At 42.2% G+C, this 18,003-nt stretch overlaps 1 protein-coding gene across 1 annotated transcript in view; it reads right to left on the reverse strand.

The window, feature by feature from the left end:
* Positions 1-4,779: 4,779 nt before the first annotated feature.
* Positions 4,780-18,003, reverse strand: part of LOC117827502 (POU domain, class 2, transcription factor 2) — a 109,599-nt gene continuing 96,375 nt past the window's right edge. The window contains exons 10-16 of the mRNA XM_034704065.1: positions 16,915-17,166; positions 16,682-16,823; positions 15,690-15,838; positions 13,327-13,524; positions 13,145-13,193; positions 12,393-12,540; positions 4,780-6,872 (exon numbers count right to left, since the gene is read on the reverse strand). Of these exons, the coding sequence (XP_034559956.1) occupies positions 6,500-6,872; positions 12,393-12,540; positions 13,145-13,193; positions 13,327-13,524; positions 15,690-15,838; positions 16,682-16,823; positions 16,915-17,166 (1,311 nt within the window). The 3' untranslated portion in view covers positions 4,780-6,499. The remainder of the gene's footprint in view (positions 6,873-12,392; positions 12,541-13,144; positions 13,194-13,326; positions 13,525-15,689; positions 15,839-16,681; positions 16,824-16,914; positions 17,167-18,003) is intronic.

The following is an 18,003-nucleotide window of genomic DNA, read 5'->3' on the forward strand; positions in this document are numbered from 1 at the left end:
AAAAATAATCAAGGTGAGAAGATACAGTGGAGCTCTTTGGTTTTCACTATTGAGGTTTTTTTTTTCTTTAGCAGTAAAATCTATCTTTGCCGTCCTCTTAACCTTTGGATTTAAGCTGCATTGTAGAAAAAATAGAAAGGAAAACGTTTCTTTTTAAATTTCTCCAAAAAAAAGTGGAAGGATAACACGGGGCGAACAATATCCACTGAAGTTTTTCTCTCCATTTATGTTTTACATTTTGTGTTCTCAAGGCCAAAAAAAGACTCTTTAATGTGTCACGGTGACTCGGAAAGTTGAGCATAGTAGTAAAATTAACATTCACAGCCACAGAAGAACTACAGTAGAAAAACTGTCAAGGCCTGAAGAGCTCTTATTATCCGACAGTGTTTTTATATCAACCACAGGCGCTGGAAACCTTTATTTAGCAGTCCCTAACAGGAGTCCTGAATGTTTATATACACATGGAATGACTGTGAGTGAGTGTGTGTGTCGTGTTTGTCGTGTAGCGTCTCACTGCGGTGGTTTTAACTTTGGTATTATTCTCTGTTCACCACAGCTGAGCGGGACTACACAGGCACACATACAGACAGAGCTGCACTGCTGTCGAACCAGGGGAAAAACTCCAAAAGAAAAAACATGTTAAGGTTTTATCAAGATCTGCAGAGTTACACATTAAAAACAGAAATGATGACGTGTGTCTCAAGTAGAAACATTAAATCTGGAGTTTAAACGTCTTCCCCTCGACAGCAGTGATAAGCACACACACACCTTTCTCTCTACGAAAACACCGGCCACATCCTCGGCTCCTTACTTTGAACTCCGAGCAGTAAACGCGAGCGGACATGTTTGGCGCGTTCTGTGGTTTTAAAGCCATGAGAACAACTTCTCCTTAAATCAAGCTAACTTGCCAGGGCCTGTGTCACATCCCTCACTCCTGAGTTCAGACAGATCATGTCTTTATCTTTTTTTTTTTAAGTCATTAAAGCTTGAATGTCTATTTGGTTTTTCATCAGAGTATCAAGAGGTATGAGTTAGAGCCCCTCGTCCTCCAGCGGGGACGGAGGGAGTCAGAAAGCTTTCCAGAGAGCGGAGGAAGGAGGAGGAGACGTGAGAGGAGGACGTCACAGATCTTAAACCAGAGCTGAGTGAGGCGATCGCTGATCAGATGGACCAGTTTGGAGTGTGGGTCAAACAGCTCACATGCCAGATTAGTTTTCATCATTGGAAAGACCCTTAGCTGCAAATAAGATCAACCTGGACCGGGTCTGTTTGTTAGCCCAGGTCTTCAGCTTCTTGGGTGAGTGTATCGTCTTACTCAGACAGTTTCTGAGAGCAGAGACTTAAGAAATAAAAAACTGGGGTAGAATAGAAAAACAGAAAGTCACTGTTAATGTTACAAGCTGTAAAATCACTGCAAAGTAATGAGCTTGAACGTGATAAACTCAAGATTGTATCCAATAACACACACTCCAGAATCTGACACACTAACATGGCTCCCACAAAGCTGGTTTTAAACCCTCACGTTCCTCCGTCACAGTCCCCCGCCTCCCGTCTCTCTGAGTCTCAGGTAAAAACAGTCTCTGGTTTGGTTTTGCTTTGAAACATTCGTTTGGCATCTTCTCTTCTCGTCTTGATCTCAAGAACACCCCCCTCTCTGCAGATACAAGCCTCACAACAAACCCCTGAAAAAACTATTACAAAGATCCAGAAAGACATAAATAGAATCCAATAAATACATAAATTAAGAATCAATAAATAAACTAGGTGAGAGACAAAGTAGTTCATAAAATACAAACAGACCGTTTATCCCATCCCCCCAGAAAGAGCACACACCTCCCTCGTACAATAAATACAAATATTTTTTCCAACAAAGAGCCCGTGAGAGATAAAAGGTTTAAAGCTTTTGGTTCATCATCTTCGGTCGTCATCATCATCATCATCATCATCAAAGGAGAATAGTCCCAGCCTTTTATACATCAGCAACAAGTAAGAGCAGTTGAACATAGATTATTTCCCCTACGATAACCTAAAAGAACTAATGGATACATTCCCTCTAAAAGCAGACGCTAACAGACGTCAGCGCCCCCTCTGCCCTCCCCCATATCATCTTCATCATTGGTTGCCTTCAGTACCTGTGAGTCATATTAAAGCTCGCTCTGTTTTCAACCTGGCCCGTGTGTTTTGGTTCAATTTCAGAAGACGTATGACGATTGCTGCATCTTTGGAGCTCTTTGGAGCAGATTTAAGGCAGATGATCAGGTTTTAGCTGTTAGTTTCAAGACGCTTAACTGGGGACTTTTTGGTGACATGTATCAGCAGTTATTGGAGGTTTCATAGGTTTCAGGTTACTCTTTTTTAAAGTTGTATTTTTGGGGCTTTTACACCTTTATTTTATAGAGGAGAGGACAGTGGATAGTGTAGGAAATTGGGAGCAAGTGAGGGAATGACATGCAGGAAAGAGGCCACAGGCTGGATTCGAACCCGGGCCCCCCTCTGCATGGGCACGCAACTTAACCATTAGGCTAGGGTTTCAGGGTTTCAGGGTTTCTGCGTTGTTTGCTGTCATTGGCTTTTACATTGCAGGTTGAAGACAGGGCTGTATTGGCTCTGTTAAGTCTCAGCTTCACTGTAATATCACATAGTTGAGGAAAAGTCACTCCACGGCTTGGCCGGTATCAGAGGTGCAACTAAAAGAAGCAGGAGTTCACTGTAAAACCGACTGCATCTGAGTGTGTTTAAATGCAAAGCTTGGACTGTTTGCTCACATATCCTGCTTCTCAGCTTCACTGTAATATCACAAAGTTGAGGAAAAGTCGCTCCACGGCTTGACCGATATTGGAGGTGCAACTAAAGGAAGCAAGGAGTTTACTGTAAAATCGACTGTGTGCATGCATCTGAGTGTATGTAAATGCAAAGTTTACACTGTTTGCTCACATATCCTGCCTCAGAATTTGCTCCTTTATGCACAAACGAATGTGCTGTTCTTTCAGAAGGAGGAAAGGAGGATTAAAAGAGTATGGTGTTTTGTATGCTCTAAGTCGGCTGCTTGGCTGCTTAGTGTGACTGTGTGTGTGACTGAGGCACCATGGCATGGATATTGGAGCACAGACTTCATAGTAAATAGCCTGTTACAGTTGGGACAGTGTTATGGTGCTCTTTAAGAGTATGCTGTGTGATGTATGACTGTGTGTTATTTTTTATTGTGTGTTCTTGTTGTCATTTTGATTTTTTAAGAGCAGGTAACGTGTGCAGCACTGATGTCAAAGACAAATTTCCCTACAGGGACAATAAAGGACATCGTATCGTACAGTGGCCCTCGAGATCCTGTCACTGAGTGCTACAGCTAGCTAGCTAACTGGCAAACTTCTGTCCCAAATGAGGATTTGAATCTAGGTGTAGTCTTGCAGAAAGTGATCCTGCAAGATCCCTGGTCTTTGCAAAATCTTTAGTGCGGGACTAGAAACTCCGTGACTTGCTGATGCATTGTCTTCAGATGTCTTTTTAAAGTTTTCTAGTGAATGGAAGGCTTTAAGCTCTCACTCTGCAGAACAACGTTTCTTTAAATCAGTGGAATAAGAAGTGGGGAAAGCTAAATCAATAAACATAGATAAGTAAGAGATTAAGTTTGCATCCTGAGTTTTGATTTCTCAGGATTGTATTTGAAATGCTCCGTGCTCTGAGCTCCAAGCAGCGGGAGATAAAGTTGAAGATGATGTAGATGATGGAAACAGGTCCAGGTTGAAAATGCACAGAGTTTACTTCTGACTGTCTGATATGAGTATTGAGTGATACACTTTCTTCCTGCATGTTCACGTGAAAGAAAGAGTGTTTTATGTTTTGGTTGAATGCAAAAGAATCATCTTTATACCGAGACATGCTCACACAAGCACACACACACACATCCAGACATGCAGGTAAACACACACCCACGCAGAAACGTTCACACACTCCAGCAGAGCCACTCGGACATCTTGTGCATTGGTTTGGTTGTTCTATTTGGTATGGTTGTACGTCTAAAAAGTTTTGCTTTTGGTTTTTCAGTTTTGGTTTTTTCACAACATTCTGGATAAACTTAAAAAAAAAAAGTCTTTGTATCTTGGAAGCTACATTTTCACAGCAATTTCCAACCATTAAGGAAAAGAATTAAAAAAGAAACCCAGAGCACAACCGAAGAGACAAGAAGATATGAAACCCACCACTCCCCTCCCCCCACCCCTTCCTCCCTCCCTCCCTCCTTCCCGCCGCATATTAAGTAGAAAGCAATGAGACAAATCCATACATCATTAACAGACACACTATGGAAAGCAAAAACAAAAATATATATATTCTCAAAGTCAGTTTGTTGAGGTTATTCCATATTTTATCCATCCAGGAAAAACAAAGTGAGAACAAAGCCGAGGTCGCTGGCAGAGGGCGGGAGGGAACGATTTCTGTCTGTCGATACAAGAACGGCAATCACAGCTAAAAGACGAACAGACAGACAGGGCCTTCCTCCCCCCTTTTCTCCCCTCGTCCTCCCCCTCTTTGTTTGTATTTGGTTTAGTTACAGTTCAGTCACTCATACATAACTAGTAGCAGTAGTAGTAGCTTTTGGTTTTGGGTTACTTTTTGGTTTTTTGGTCCGCCGCTTCGAGCGCACCTCCTCCTCCTGCTCCTCTTCTTTCTTCCTCTCCACCTCCTCTTCTTCTTCTGTCTCTCCCCCTGCAGCTTTTTATACCTTTGGCTCCTCCGCTCCTGTCCGCTTCTCCTTCTTCTTCTCCTCTTCTTCTTCTTCTCCTCTTTTTTTTTTCTTTTGGCCCTTTGATGTGATCTTTGGAGACAAAAGAGAGGGGGCAGATGGGATGGAGGGCAGGGGTTTGGGGGCAGTTAAGGGGAACGCCGGTGCTTCACCTCTTTCTTTTGTTCTTTTTTTTTGGTTTGGACTCTCTCTTATGCTTGTAGTGTGTTTGTGTGTGTGAGTGTGTGTATATATGTGTGTGTGTTTTTTTTCCTTTTGACACTACTGAGGTTTTGTCTGGACACTCGTCTCCCGGGCGAAATCCAGAGACAACGCTGCCAGAGGCGATGCTTTGGTATCCAAGAGTGACTGTCTGGTGGTCGATGAGCAGTCTGGAGGATGACATGATGAAGGTGTGGGTGTGTATGGGCTGATCATAAATAAAAGAAAGCAAATATTGCTGAAAAAAATTCCCAGGACTATTCATATCTGCCTGTGGTGTAAGTGTATCCTCTTTGTAGGCAGTATATATACTGTGGAGAGTGTTATCTTTGGTTAGAGTGGGAATTAAACACCACAATGAGAATATCAATAAGAACAAAGGTGGTGATGAAAATAGGAGATGATGGAAATAACCCCCAAAAACTGACATCAGCAGCTAAAAATAAAAAAAATTGACCTCATTTTAAAATTTTGGCTCGGGTCAAATGAGATTTTCCAATAGGTGTGTTTGTTTTTAACCCATTTACATGCCAGAAAGGTGGAGTTTGCCTCACCTTAGTATCTAATAGATGTCAGAAAGCTTTGGCGCTCATGGTAAAGCTCATTTTGTGGACAGTATGTATAAAATGGTGCAACTTCCTGATGCTCTACTAATTATAGTAGTAAACTCCACCCGCCTGGTGCACCAAGCTGACTAAAACAAACACTGCCTGTTGTGTTGTAATGTAAGTTCACACTGTAAAGCTGTAAAGAGAGAGGTAGGTAGATATCCTGCGTGTGGGATCAGCTGTAAAACATCAGATACAACAAAGAGCGATGAGTATAAAATCATAGAAAAATAGATGATCTTTGAAGTCTTAAAAAAAAAGAAATGTGAAGAATGACTGAAATGGGAAATGTTTGGCATGAAGCTGAGTGGAGAACTGGACTGATCCTGGACCGATCAGAATGCAAAAGTCTTTTTTTGAACTAAAGCTTTTCTCTCCGTTTGTTGTTTTTTTGTCTTTTTGGTTTTCAGTTTTTGGTATTTGGAGATTTTGGTTTTTCATCTTTGTAAGTGTGTGTTTTCTCTTCAAGCATCTTATCTTTTTTTTTTTTTATTTGGTTGCAACCACATGACCTTCCACGCTTGTTAAACAAGTCTTTTCATTCTGCCTCCCATTTTTCCACACACAGTTTGGCTCCTCATCCCTGCCCTCAGTCACTTTTTTGTTCTCTCGAGCCAATAAAAAGCTTGGTGCTCGTTTCAAAAACACTCCTCAGTGCCACCTCTCCAGCTGTAGATCATTATTTGGTTTCAAGTGTCCCCCCTCCGTTCTGCAGTTCTCTCTATCCTCTCCATCCCCCCTCTCTCTTCTCTTCCTCCCCTCATCCGTCTGTGTATATTTTTGGCTTCAGAAGACTTCAGCGGGGAGACGCAGAAAGAGAGAGATGAAATCAGAGATGGATCAGACAGAGAGATGGCTTTGGTTGAAAGGCGAGGTTGTAAATTTGGATTTTTAAAGCTCTGCTTCCTCCTCTTCCTCCTCCTCATCCTCCTCTGATAGGATACTTTGGCTGTCAGTCAGGGATCACTCGGCCATGGCCCCTCCCAGAGGCGGCGGCGAGGCCTCGCTGAAGGAACAGAAAGAGGCGGGACTCGAACAAGGAGACACGGACTCCTCGGGGCAGGAAGTCGGGCTTATGAGGTCGCTGGCACCATGGGGCGGAGTTCGGGAGAAGGAGGGCCTCGGGCCGCAAGCACCAATGCCGCTGTTGATACCGCTGACCAGGCCAATGGCGGGCGTGGAGGCTGTCGCCATGGAGCAGGTCACCATGGGGAGGAGGCTGGGGTGGTTCAGGAAGAGAGATGCACGGGGTCCGCCAAGGAGCATGTGAGCTGCTCCCCCATCCAGGCTGGAGATCGGCAGCTGACCGCCGCTGGCTGCCAGGGCTGGTGGAGACGGAAGAGAGGAAGAAGACGGAGGGGATGAGGACAGTGATGGAGGAAGGATGGAAAGAGAGAAAGAGTTGCAAGAGAAAGCAGAGGGATCAAAAGAGATACATAAGAGGACGTGAGACACGATGGAAGGATGTAGAAAAAAGAGTAGGATGAAGGATGAGTAAAAAGAAGAGCCGGGTGGAGATTTGTTGGCAGTTGGGAAGCAAAAATGGAGAAAGGATAGGAGGTGAAGAGAAAAAGGGGAGAGGGATCGATAGAGGTAGAGAGCCAATTTAAAGAGGATGAACAGAGAGAAGCAGAAAAAGAAAGAGAAGTCAGTGAACATATCTGTGACAGAGGAAACATTTAAAATCTGGAAGGTCGACATGAGAACGACGAGGACGGCGGCGACAGAAGACACAAACCACTGATGTGCATGAGGAGATGATTAAAGGGCAAGTTCACCCAAATAACAAACTTTGGAATTATGAAATGGTTGCAGTGCATTCACTGGATGCTACAAAGACAACAGGCACAAACAAAGCTGTCTGCATGCAGAGATATCACCTGAAGGGAGGAGGAATGTTTGTGTTTCATTTGTATATTGGGTGAATTTACCCTTTAGGAATGAAAATGTTTCTACTAACATATGAAGGAGGTGAAAACTTGATGCTATAATATGAGGACATGCTTGAAGATCAGATAAGGACAAAGAAGAACTCTTTACGACACATGTACATGCACACAACCAGCACACTCTACACATGATGACACAGAGGGTTTGTTCAGATGATGATGGATTGAAGCTTTTGTTTTTATCATCCTATCCACAAAGTACCTGTTGACTACTATCTAAATCTAACGGTATACAAACATAAAGATAGAAATCAACAGTATTTTAATGAGTTCTTATCACTCTGATTTATGCCTGGTGTTCATTTTTTCTATGAAGTTCAGTTTTCATTGGTCGTATGATGTTATAAAAGTTGACTATTGACAGCTCTGTTGACAAATGCAGCTCCTGCAGCGCTGTGTGCAGAACAAACACTAACACAGGAGCCGCTGAACTTTCCAGAACTATGAGTGTCTGCTTCACGGCCAAATTCCACCAGATCCGCATGCGGTCCTACTCTAGTCAATGTGTTAACTCCCACTGGATCCACTCCGGATGCCGGAGCACAACGGATCTATATCCTTAGAGCAGATGGAGCGGGACAGGAAGTCAGGCACCAAAACCAAATTAAAACTAACTTTGTTATCGTTAGATCATTTTTAACTTAACTATGACAACAAAATGTCATTTTGAGCGGAGGCAAGCCTGGAGTCAACAGGTCAGAGGTTTTCAGTAGCCGATAAAGACAACATGGAGGAGGAGGAGAATCGTTGATTTAGTGATAACAGAGGGAAAACCTCGGTCACATGACTCCAGCTGTCCAGCAGTCCTGCTCTGTGCTGCGTTCTGAAAATGCAACCAGTGGGTGTAAACGGACAAGAGAGCATGGAGCTGGACCGCAGCGGATCGAAGACAGACCGGACCTGATTGAAGGCCAGTGTCAGAGTAATACGAGAAGCTGTTGCCCATAAACTGTGCAGACCTGTTGTCAGGCTGTGTTATCAGAAGATAACAAGTGTTTTGGGAAGAGAAAAGAGGAGGGACGTCGACATCAGTCCTACTGCACAGACTCTGGCTGTTTTCGAAACGGCCTGGCAGTACCTACTGCCTACCACATACTGGGTTTGAATTTAGTCTGTAGTATGACTGTTCTGTTGGATCTGTGTTGCAGGATGCTGCACCAGACGTCACTGGATTTCCAGTTTCGAAAAGCAGAAGTAAAAAACGGCCAAGCTGATAGAGAAACTGCTTCTTTAGCATCACTTATGATTTAAAAAGTTGAGAAGTGGTTTAGTAATTTTCACAGCACTTAAAAACTGAGTTCCCCCGTCAAAAATGAAGAACAAAGAAAAAGCAGAACGAGCGCAGTTCTGACCGTTTTCAGAGTGTTTTCAGAGTGTTTTCTTACCTTTACACTGTTAGAATTTAAGTTTCCTCTTAATTGACTTGTATATTTATCGATTCAGAACATCCCTTGTATGCAGAGTCTATGAAATGCTTCATATTATTTGTTTATTTATTTTATTTTATTTTATTTCATTTCATTTTATTCTATTTTATTTGGTCTTTATTTTATTTTATTTAAATGTATTTGTATTTATATTTTATTTTATTCCTTCTTCTATTCATATTTTGCTTTCTTACATACTGTTTATGTTTATAAGAGCTCTGTTATCACCAAATTTCCCTCCCTGGGATAAATAAAGTATTCCTGATTCTGTTTCTGATTCTGTAAGTACGTTGTAAGTAGCAATGAGGATGTTGCATTTGATTTTGAGACAAATCTTATGGTTTAAGAAATACAGTATATCCAGACATACACAATAGTTCCCATGAAGACATACAAGACCTGAAAGATCATAGGCCTCGACAGACGCCTCAGCTTTGTCAGAGCTTGTACGCTAGTTTTGCATTGTGGGAAACTGGTCTGATGCATACTGTGAAATTTTCCTGAATCAGTACACATCCGAGGAGTTTTGGCATACTGCAGATTTTGCCCTTGTTCACTTACTGCATACTACATACTGAATTTTGGCCAAATCAGTTGGCAGTGAGGACAAACAACCTAACACTTTGCCGGATTAACCGTCCATCAGGAGACACCTGCCGACTTCTGAATCCTACTGCAATAGTCAACACTTTAATCCATTACAGCACTACGAGTGTAAACATTCATAGCATGTGTGTTGACCCCAGAGGGATCCAACCCAGAAATCCTTTCAGTTCAACACTTCTCCCTCTTTTCACCGAGGCTCCTCTTTCTTCTCTAACTCCATCAGAGCCCGGCAGTGCCAGGGCTGCGGTTTCCATAACAGACTGTATCCTTCTCATCAACACATGGCCTGGAGGAGGCCGCTCCTGAATGACGCCAAACAGAGCGGGAGAAGAAAAGAGGGAAGGTCTGAACCTTCCGCTATAGGGAGATGGAGCACGTGACGGATTCAAAGCTGAGCTGGACGGACGCTATTTGTGATGCTTAATTGATTTGGCAGCAGATCATCTCTTTCTATACGAGGAGTTCAGAGTGAAACTAGTTATTTAGCCAACAGGGTCAAGATATATAGAGAGAGAGGAGAAGAGGGGGGGGTTGTGCCTGTTCAACTGTTTACTGTAAGCTGACTTAAGCTTTGCCATCAGGGGGTGTTGTCACTTTGTGATAATAGCAGACTATTGTATGAGCCTCGAATTGAATCTTTCACCATACTGAGCGATTCAAAAGTTTAAAGCTAAGAAGGAGAAGGAGGAAGAGGAGGAGGAGGAGGAGGAGGAGGAGTGAGGCTGCAAGGGAATTCATTTTGGACAGAATGGATGAAGTATGAAATGGGAAGCGTTCTTTAGAAATGAGACTCATGAGGACTCACGGGGGCCGGAGGCGACGGTCAGCATGCACCAACACACACATTCTCTAATACACACACACACACCTTGCATGGTAGCCAGGGGATTGCTGCCAATGAGGGCCGGGTTCATCCCTGTGCTTACTCCCATCATTGTGTTCCTGAAATGTGGATGGACCGCAAAATTCACACACAAATGCACACACGAACATCCACACATGTAGAGAGACAGTTTCAAGTTTAGTGATATACACACACAAAAAGCATTTCTCATGGACACAGACCTGACAGTGCTGCGTTCTGTCTCTGAAGCAGTGGGTCAAATCTTTAAAAGAGTCTTAGCATGTCACATGTCTGGATGTGTGTGAACATGCAGAGTTGTTGTCAGACCTGTGTGGCAGCCCTCTAACAGCCAAATGCCACAGATGTCTCTGTAAGCTGCAGCTGCTGACAGTATGAGTCACGAACTGTCAGGTTCAACATGTTTTCAGTGCAGGAGGTTCAGTGCTGAAGGTTTCATTCGAACTTTACCAAATGTAAAAATCTTTTTTTATAAAGGCTGTTTAATGAAACAACCCTGTGGTGTTGCAGAACTTTATATTGAATTACACAACCAGTCAAACGTTTGGAAACACCTTCTCATTCAAGGGTTTGTATTTATTTTAATTATTTGTAACACTGTAGATTAATACCAAAGACATCAAAACTATGAAAGAACATATATGGAATTATTTAACTAACAGAAAAGTGTTAAACAAAGCAGAATATGTTTTATATTTTAGATTCTGTAAAGTAGCCCCCTTTTTCCTTCATGACAGCTTTGCACACTCTTGGTATTCTCGCAGTCTGCTTCATGAAGTGGTCTCCTGGAATGGTTTCTAATTAACATGAGCCTTGTCAAGAGTTCATTTGTAGAATGACTTGCCTTCTTAATGTGTTTGAGACCATCAGTTGTGTTGTTCAGAGGTAGGGTTAGTACACAATGGATAGCCCTATTTGACTACTGTTGTAATCTAGATTATGGAAAAACTAGATTATTTCATAGTTTAGATGTCTTCAGTATTAATCTACAATGTTGAAAATAATTAAAATAAATAAAAATCATTGAATCAGAAGGTGTGTTCAAACTTTTGACTGGTAGTGTATGTTGAAAAATGAGTTTAATTCCCACAAAGACATGCTTCTCTTTTAAATCGCCACCACTTAAATGTAAATTAATCTGATTTATATACATTTGATTTACAGGAGTTACTTTGTCGATCAGTCTTTAATGTGAAAGTGTAAACAGGTTTCTATGTTTAGTGATTGAACACAAAACAGGACAACCAAACACAGACTTTTTGGGCGTAAATTGCAAGAAGGAGCGAAGGCTGGTGGTGCTAGCTCTGCTAGTGTTAGCCACACTTGGAAATCTAAATTGGCAGTGTTTACGTTAGACTGTGTGACCCTGTGTGAAGCCACGGTCAGTTGATTGTGCTCAATCCTGACTGTTTTCAGAGTGTTTTCTTACCTTTACACTGTTAGAATTTAAGTTCCTCTTAATTGACTAGGATATTTATTGATTCAGAACATCCCTTGTATGCAGAGTCTATGAAATGCTTCATATTATTTGTTTATTTTATTTCATTTCATTTCATTTTATTCTATTTTATTTGGTCTTTATTTTATTTTATTTGAATTTATTTGTATTTATATTTTATTTTATTCCTTCTTCTATTCATATTTTAATTTCCTACATACTGTTTATGTTTATAAGAGCTCTGTAATCACCAAATTTCCCTCCCCGGGATAAATAAAGTATTCCTGAATCTGTAAGTACGTTGTAAGCATCAATGAGGATGTTGCATTTGATTTTGAGACAAATCTTATGGTTTAAGAAATACAGTATATCCAGACATACACAATAGTTCCCATGAAGACATACAAGACCTGAAAGATCATAGGCCTCGACAGACGCCTCAGCTTTGTCAGCACTTGCATGCTAATTTTTAAAAGGATCAAATGTATGTTCCTGTTTTGGATATTAGATCTGCTCAATTAATGTAACTAAATGTGATCACTTTGCTTTTTGGTATCACTCACCCAGCGTTGAGCACATGGCCCCCGAGGCTTTGAGGGATGGGGCTGGCTGTGCTATGAGGGGGCGGAGTCACAGCAGAGGAGGTGGAGCCAACTGCGGCCGAGCTGACGGGAGTCATGGGACAGGAGGCTGAAGGAGAGGAGCTGGCAGCTGATGGGAAGAGAAGATGAAGGACACTGATGTCAGGTGATGGGTTTGCGCTTTGATACTAAATGAAGACTTGAATGACACGGTTTTTCATCTGTGGTCAAAATCCAGCGCTCTTTGAGTCTCTACTTTAATCCATTTCCACTCCAGGCTGGAGAGAGAAGTTGGAAAGAGGAAAGTATTAACCTGGGCTCAACAGGCCAATAAATTTCCAGCTGTGTTTGTTACCTGTCAGGTCATCTGTCATATCTGTGAAGCCTGGGATCACTCACACTGTGGTGGAGTTCGATAAATCATGAGGACGAGCCATGACTCACGGAGGTAAACAACTCAAGATGGGACCAGTGGTTCCATGTTGTTGTCAACAAAACATCATTGTTTTCTATTTCAATCTCTCTCTCACAGAAATCCTTTTTTTAAAGTGACTCTTCAGTGTTTCATCAAACCACTGACAAAACTGAAATATCAGCCTCTCCCAAATAATGTCAGGAGCGGTTTAATCTTCCTCCGGCCGACCTCAGGGTTCCAGAAACAGAGTTGAGAAGCACGGCTCTAACCTTTAATTATTTATTGACAACCAGGCACAAACAGTAGAATTACAGCTCACCTGTTGTGCTGAGGCTGGTGGTGACCTGGGACAGACCGTGACTCGATATCTGGGGAGGAGAGAGAGAGAGAAGTGAGGAAATACATCCAACCATGTGTGAAACAAATACCAGAGTGACTTCTGCTGTAACGCATTAAAACGTGCTGAAATGAGAGCAGTGAAAGGTTAGTGCTGGAGCGTACCAGGTGAGGGCTGTAGCAGGGGGCTTTGTGCGTCACAACGGGGGAGGTTTGGCTGGGCAGGGGAGGGGTGGTGCTGCTGGAGGGGTTGATGCGTTTCTCTTTCTGCCGGCGGTTGCAGAACCAAACACGAATCACCTCTTTCTCCATGTTGAGCTGCTCGGCCATGAGCAGGATCTCCTCCGAGGTAGGCTTCTGGTTCTGAGGAGGAAAAAACCACAAGATTAGGAAAAAGGAATCAGCAGGCGTCTGTGAGTAAACAAGTGTTAACAGCAGGTTAATCCTTTAATGCAAACCTTAGGTCTGAAGGGAATAAAGACTGCATCACACACACTCTACTACTCTGTTGTCCTATTTATGATATAGAGCATTTTAAACCATCGGTGGAGCATAAAGTGACACATTTTACTTAACTTGTGTTTGTGACATTAAATAACATGTTCTGAAAGTCTGCAACTAATTTGATTTGAATGCATAAGACTGTAACTAAATGCTACATGTGTTTGGCTGCAGAGGTCCTGAGGTAAGGAGGAATATTTGAGTATTATATAGAATATAATTTAAAAACAGCATTATCGGGACATTTGTTTGATGGCACTTTTCTTGATTTTGTTTTAAAAACAAGACTCTAGGGGTGCTGGTGGCCTAGCGGTCTAAGCGCCCCACATATAGAGGCTATAGTCCTCGTCGCAGGGGTTGTCTTCCCCCGCTCTCTGCTCCCCACATTTCCTGTCTCTCTTCACTATCCTATCAAATAAAGGCAAAAAGGCCAAAAAATTACCTTACCTTACTTACCTTTTGATTTTAAAACCATGTATTTAAATTATATCTCCCCTGAAGTAAAAGGTGTCGACAAATACTTGATAGCTATTTTGCAGACAGCAGGTAAAAAGGCGCTCACCCGAAGATGGATGATGCAGGCTGGACCTACAGTAAATAACTGTATAGATGTAACAATAGAGATTTACAGAATGGAAAAGGTAACTTTCTCTTTAAATTTAAGGTTAGAGGTGTTCAGATCACACTGGCCAAAATGGGTGAAATATGTCAAACCTCTGAGACCTGACTTTGTCGATTAGGTGCATTGTAGGAACATTCATGTGTTTTATTTTAATTTTATTCTCAATCTTTTTTACTTTTATTCTTGTAACTCACTTTAATTCTTTGTGTCGTAATACTTTATTGGTATTATTTGAAAGTGTATTAGGCCTAGAGCTGGTACTGCTTGATTTACTTTATTTTTGGTACTTTCTCTCTGGATGTTTATAGTTCCTGTTTTGCCTCAAAAAGAGAAAATCAAGTCCATAGAGGCTAAAATGTAGATATAAGTTTGTATTCAAAGAGCTCAGAAGAATGTTGTTTGTTATGTATTTATGTCTTGAATATTGTATAATTGTAATGACAATGTTCTATGGCACAATAAAAAAAAAACCAAAACCCCCCCAAAAAAACCTGACTCTTGAAAAATGTACTCTGTATTCATTGTCAATTTCACAACTTTCATCAATTAAAAGCATTTCTTTAGTCTGCCACCTGCGCCCTCTATACAATTAAGGCAGAAGGTACAATAGAAACTGCTCCTCTTAAATCTTAGTTAGGAATCCAATACACATTTTAAAGTGTAATTTGTGGATGACATGATATCCTTTATATGCCGTTAGATTTTTGTCATAAAGGGTGAGCTCGTAAAAACATATCCACGAGACCTTAGTAAGATATAATGATGTCCTCATGAGGAAATTCAACAACCGAGAGGTATTTAGGAAGCTGCGAGTGAGCATAGAAACATCGGGACAGAGGTATCAATAATTCATGCAAGCACAAATCAGTACAGTACAGATACGGTTTCTGTCTGAGATTGGCGGCGAGGCGTACGCGCTCACGCAGGCACTGCTCTGCTCTCAAAGCTGAGTTCTGCTCGCTCGAGTTAAAGTACTTTTGACAACTTGGAGGCGGAGACCAGGTGACACACTGACCCTCTGATGATTGGTCAGCTTTCAACTTGCCCACACCGACATGACCTCTGAACCTGAACCCTGATTTGCTGCTGTCACACAACAACAACGACAACAGTGGCGACCGCGACACCTGAAGACATACATGTAAGCGATGCAAAGAGATTGCTTTACACTGCAACTACTGTAATACGTAGATGAAGTATGTGTATTGGTCTATATCTAATTTGAAGGTGACTATTTCTACCCGTCCGATCCAGGTAGTTGTTGAGTTCAATATTAGTCACAGAATCTGAGGATGACATGTTACTATTCGAGCTCGCCCGTTATGACATAAATCTAACGCTGTACATTTTATTCTTTTGTTTTGCAGACAAACAAACACTTAGTACTCTGCAGAGATTCTCATACCGCGATGAAGTTGCGCTCTAAGGCCACTCGCACGTTGGTCTCGATGCTAGTGCGCTTCTTCCTGCGTCGGCCTGGCAGACCCTCGATGCCCAACATGGGGGAGGAGAGAGAAGACGGGCTGGGCAGCATGCTGTCCACCGCCATGGTCTCTGTGAGAGGGGACGAAACAGAGAGACATGAAGATATGCAGGACAACAGATGTTCTGAAAACATATGAATCTTTCTTTTATAAATCACAACACTCAAACATAAGATACATTCAGTAGGCCTATCAGTAAACCTATACAAAAAATAAACCTTGTCTTTTCATCCAGTTATTTTTTTAAAGTGTTGTCATTTTTCAAGGTTAGATTCATGCAAAACAGGCATCCACAGTTTCCCTGTACACTAATCAGTTACAGCGGATAGCCACCTCTATTTTAAATAATGCCTCACACCCTCTGCACAGTGATTTCCAGCTTCTTCATTCTGGACGACGGTTTTTAGTCCCAAGGTGCAGGACACAGCGTCACAAGAAAAGCTTTGTTCCTGCTGCTATTACTGAGCTGAACAAGCAATAGCTTTTATTTTCCCACACAGTCAGCCTCCAATCTTATGACTTGAGCCCAGATTGTCTTATTTATTCATGTGATTCCATTGTTTTTATTGGTTGACTGTTTTCTGATATGCTTTTTAAATGGAACCTTTAGCACTTTTATCATTTTATCATTTTATCATGTCTATTCATTTTACCATTTTTAGTGCTACATTAGTTTTTAGGATATTTTTTGTATGTTTTGCACATTAAGTAGATTGTTCTGTCTGAAGTCTATCTTGTAATTTTGTATCGACCTAACATCTCACTGGCTGCAAAACAAGTTTACCTACGGGTACAAATAAAGTAACCTGAACCTGAACCTGAACCTGAACCTGAACCTGAAAATAAAGAACTGAAGAAGCTGTCGTGATGTAACACACCTTTAAGTTAAAGATACCTGCTCTGTAAAGTTTACCTGCATCGCTCAGCCACTTCTCCAGCAGAGGTTTCAGCTTGCACATGTTCTTAAAGCTCAGGTTAAGTGCTTCAAATCGGGAGATGGTGGTCTGGCTGAAGTCGTTGCCGTACAGTTTTCCCATAGCCACGCCGACGTCCCCCTGACAGAGACAGACACAAAGAGTCAGACCTGGTTTCTACCTGTTTAACCCACACCATCCTGTCCACCCTCCTCTTAATCTCTGTGCTCACCTGGGTGAATCCCAGCTTGATGCGGCGCTGTTTGAAGGTGCGGGCGAACTGCTCCAGCTCCTCCAGGTCGCTGGGCTCTTCCCCCAGGTGACCCCCGTGACCTCCCTGAGTCATACCGGACGCCAGAGAGGAGGCTATGGAGCTGCCGGAGGCCGAGGTAGCTCCTATAGACGTTACAACGCCGCTGCTGCCGGAGGCGACTATGGAGCTACTGCTGCCTCCGCCGATCACAACATCACCGCTCTTGTCCCTCTGTAGAGTCAGGAGGTTAGAGAGCTCAATAAAGGAGACGAAGATGTTTGCTTTATTTACATTTCTTTTAAAATGACAGTTTGAGCACAAGACGCCCGAGAGGCTGAGTGAGGCCTGAACCCTTAAAGTGTTTGTACAGCACAATGGTCCTCTGATAAATGATGCATGGTTCTCAAGGTTAGGAAAAATGTTTTAAGAATGAAAAAGAGGAGGGAGTTTTCACGAAATAGGCTGCTCATTGAATACAGATGAGTTGTTTAGCAGAGACAACATGCATAAAAAAAACAGACTGACTCTCAGAGTCTAAATGGATTATACAGGAACATAAAAAATCATGCTCATCTTTTATTTCAAACCAGAGAAATATGCTGTCATTTAAATATTTGGAGCCAGAGTTTAACCTCGGGCTGCCTCCGTGTCAGCTGACACACGCAGACCCCTGAGAAGGAATTTGACCCCTTAGCTTTGGGAGCATCGCCTAATCGAGCAGACGTGATGCGTGACATCAGCTGATACACGCCTCATTTGCATCATCGTCTCTGTGCATAAAATACATGAACAAGCAGGAGACGCCCGCCGCTGTGTTTGACATGACTTCATCACAGCTTAATGAAAAATCTATAACGGCGCCTAGATGTGTGAGGATGCATTCATGCATTATGTTACCGCAGATATGGACTGAGGATGCAGGGGTGAGCTGTTTGACTTATGTGTGAATATACCAGCAAGATTCAACATTCTCATTGGACTCTGAAACTGCATCTATTATGCAAAGAGCCTGCTTTGGCATATTTGTTGTGTTAAGCAGGTTTTACTGTGTCAGATTGATGCAGCAGA

Source organism: Notolabrus celidotus, chromosome 16, assembly GCF_009762535.1.
Source record: "Notolabrus celidotus isolate fNotCel1 chromosome 16, fNotCel1.pri, whole genome shotgun sequence".
NCBI classification, from domain to species: domain Eukaryota; kingdom Metazoa; phylum Chordata; class Actinopteri; order Labriformes; family Labridae; genus Notolabrus; species Notolabrus celidotus.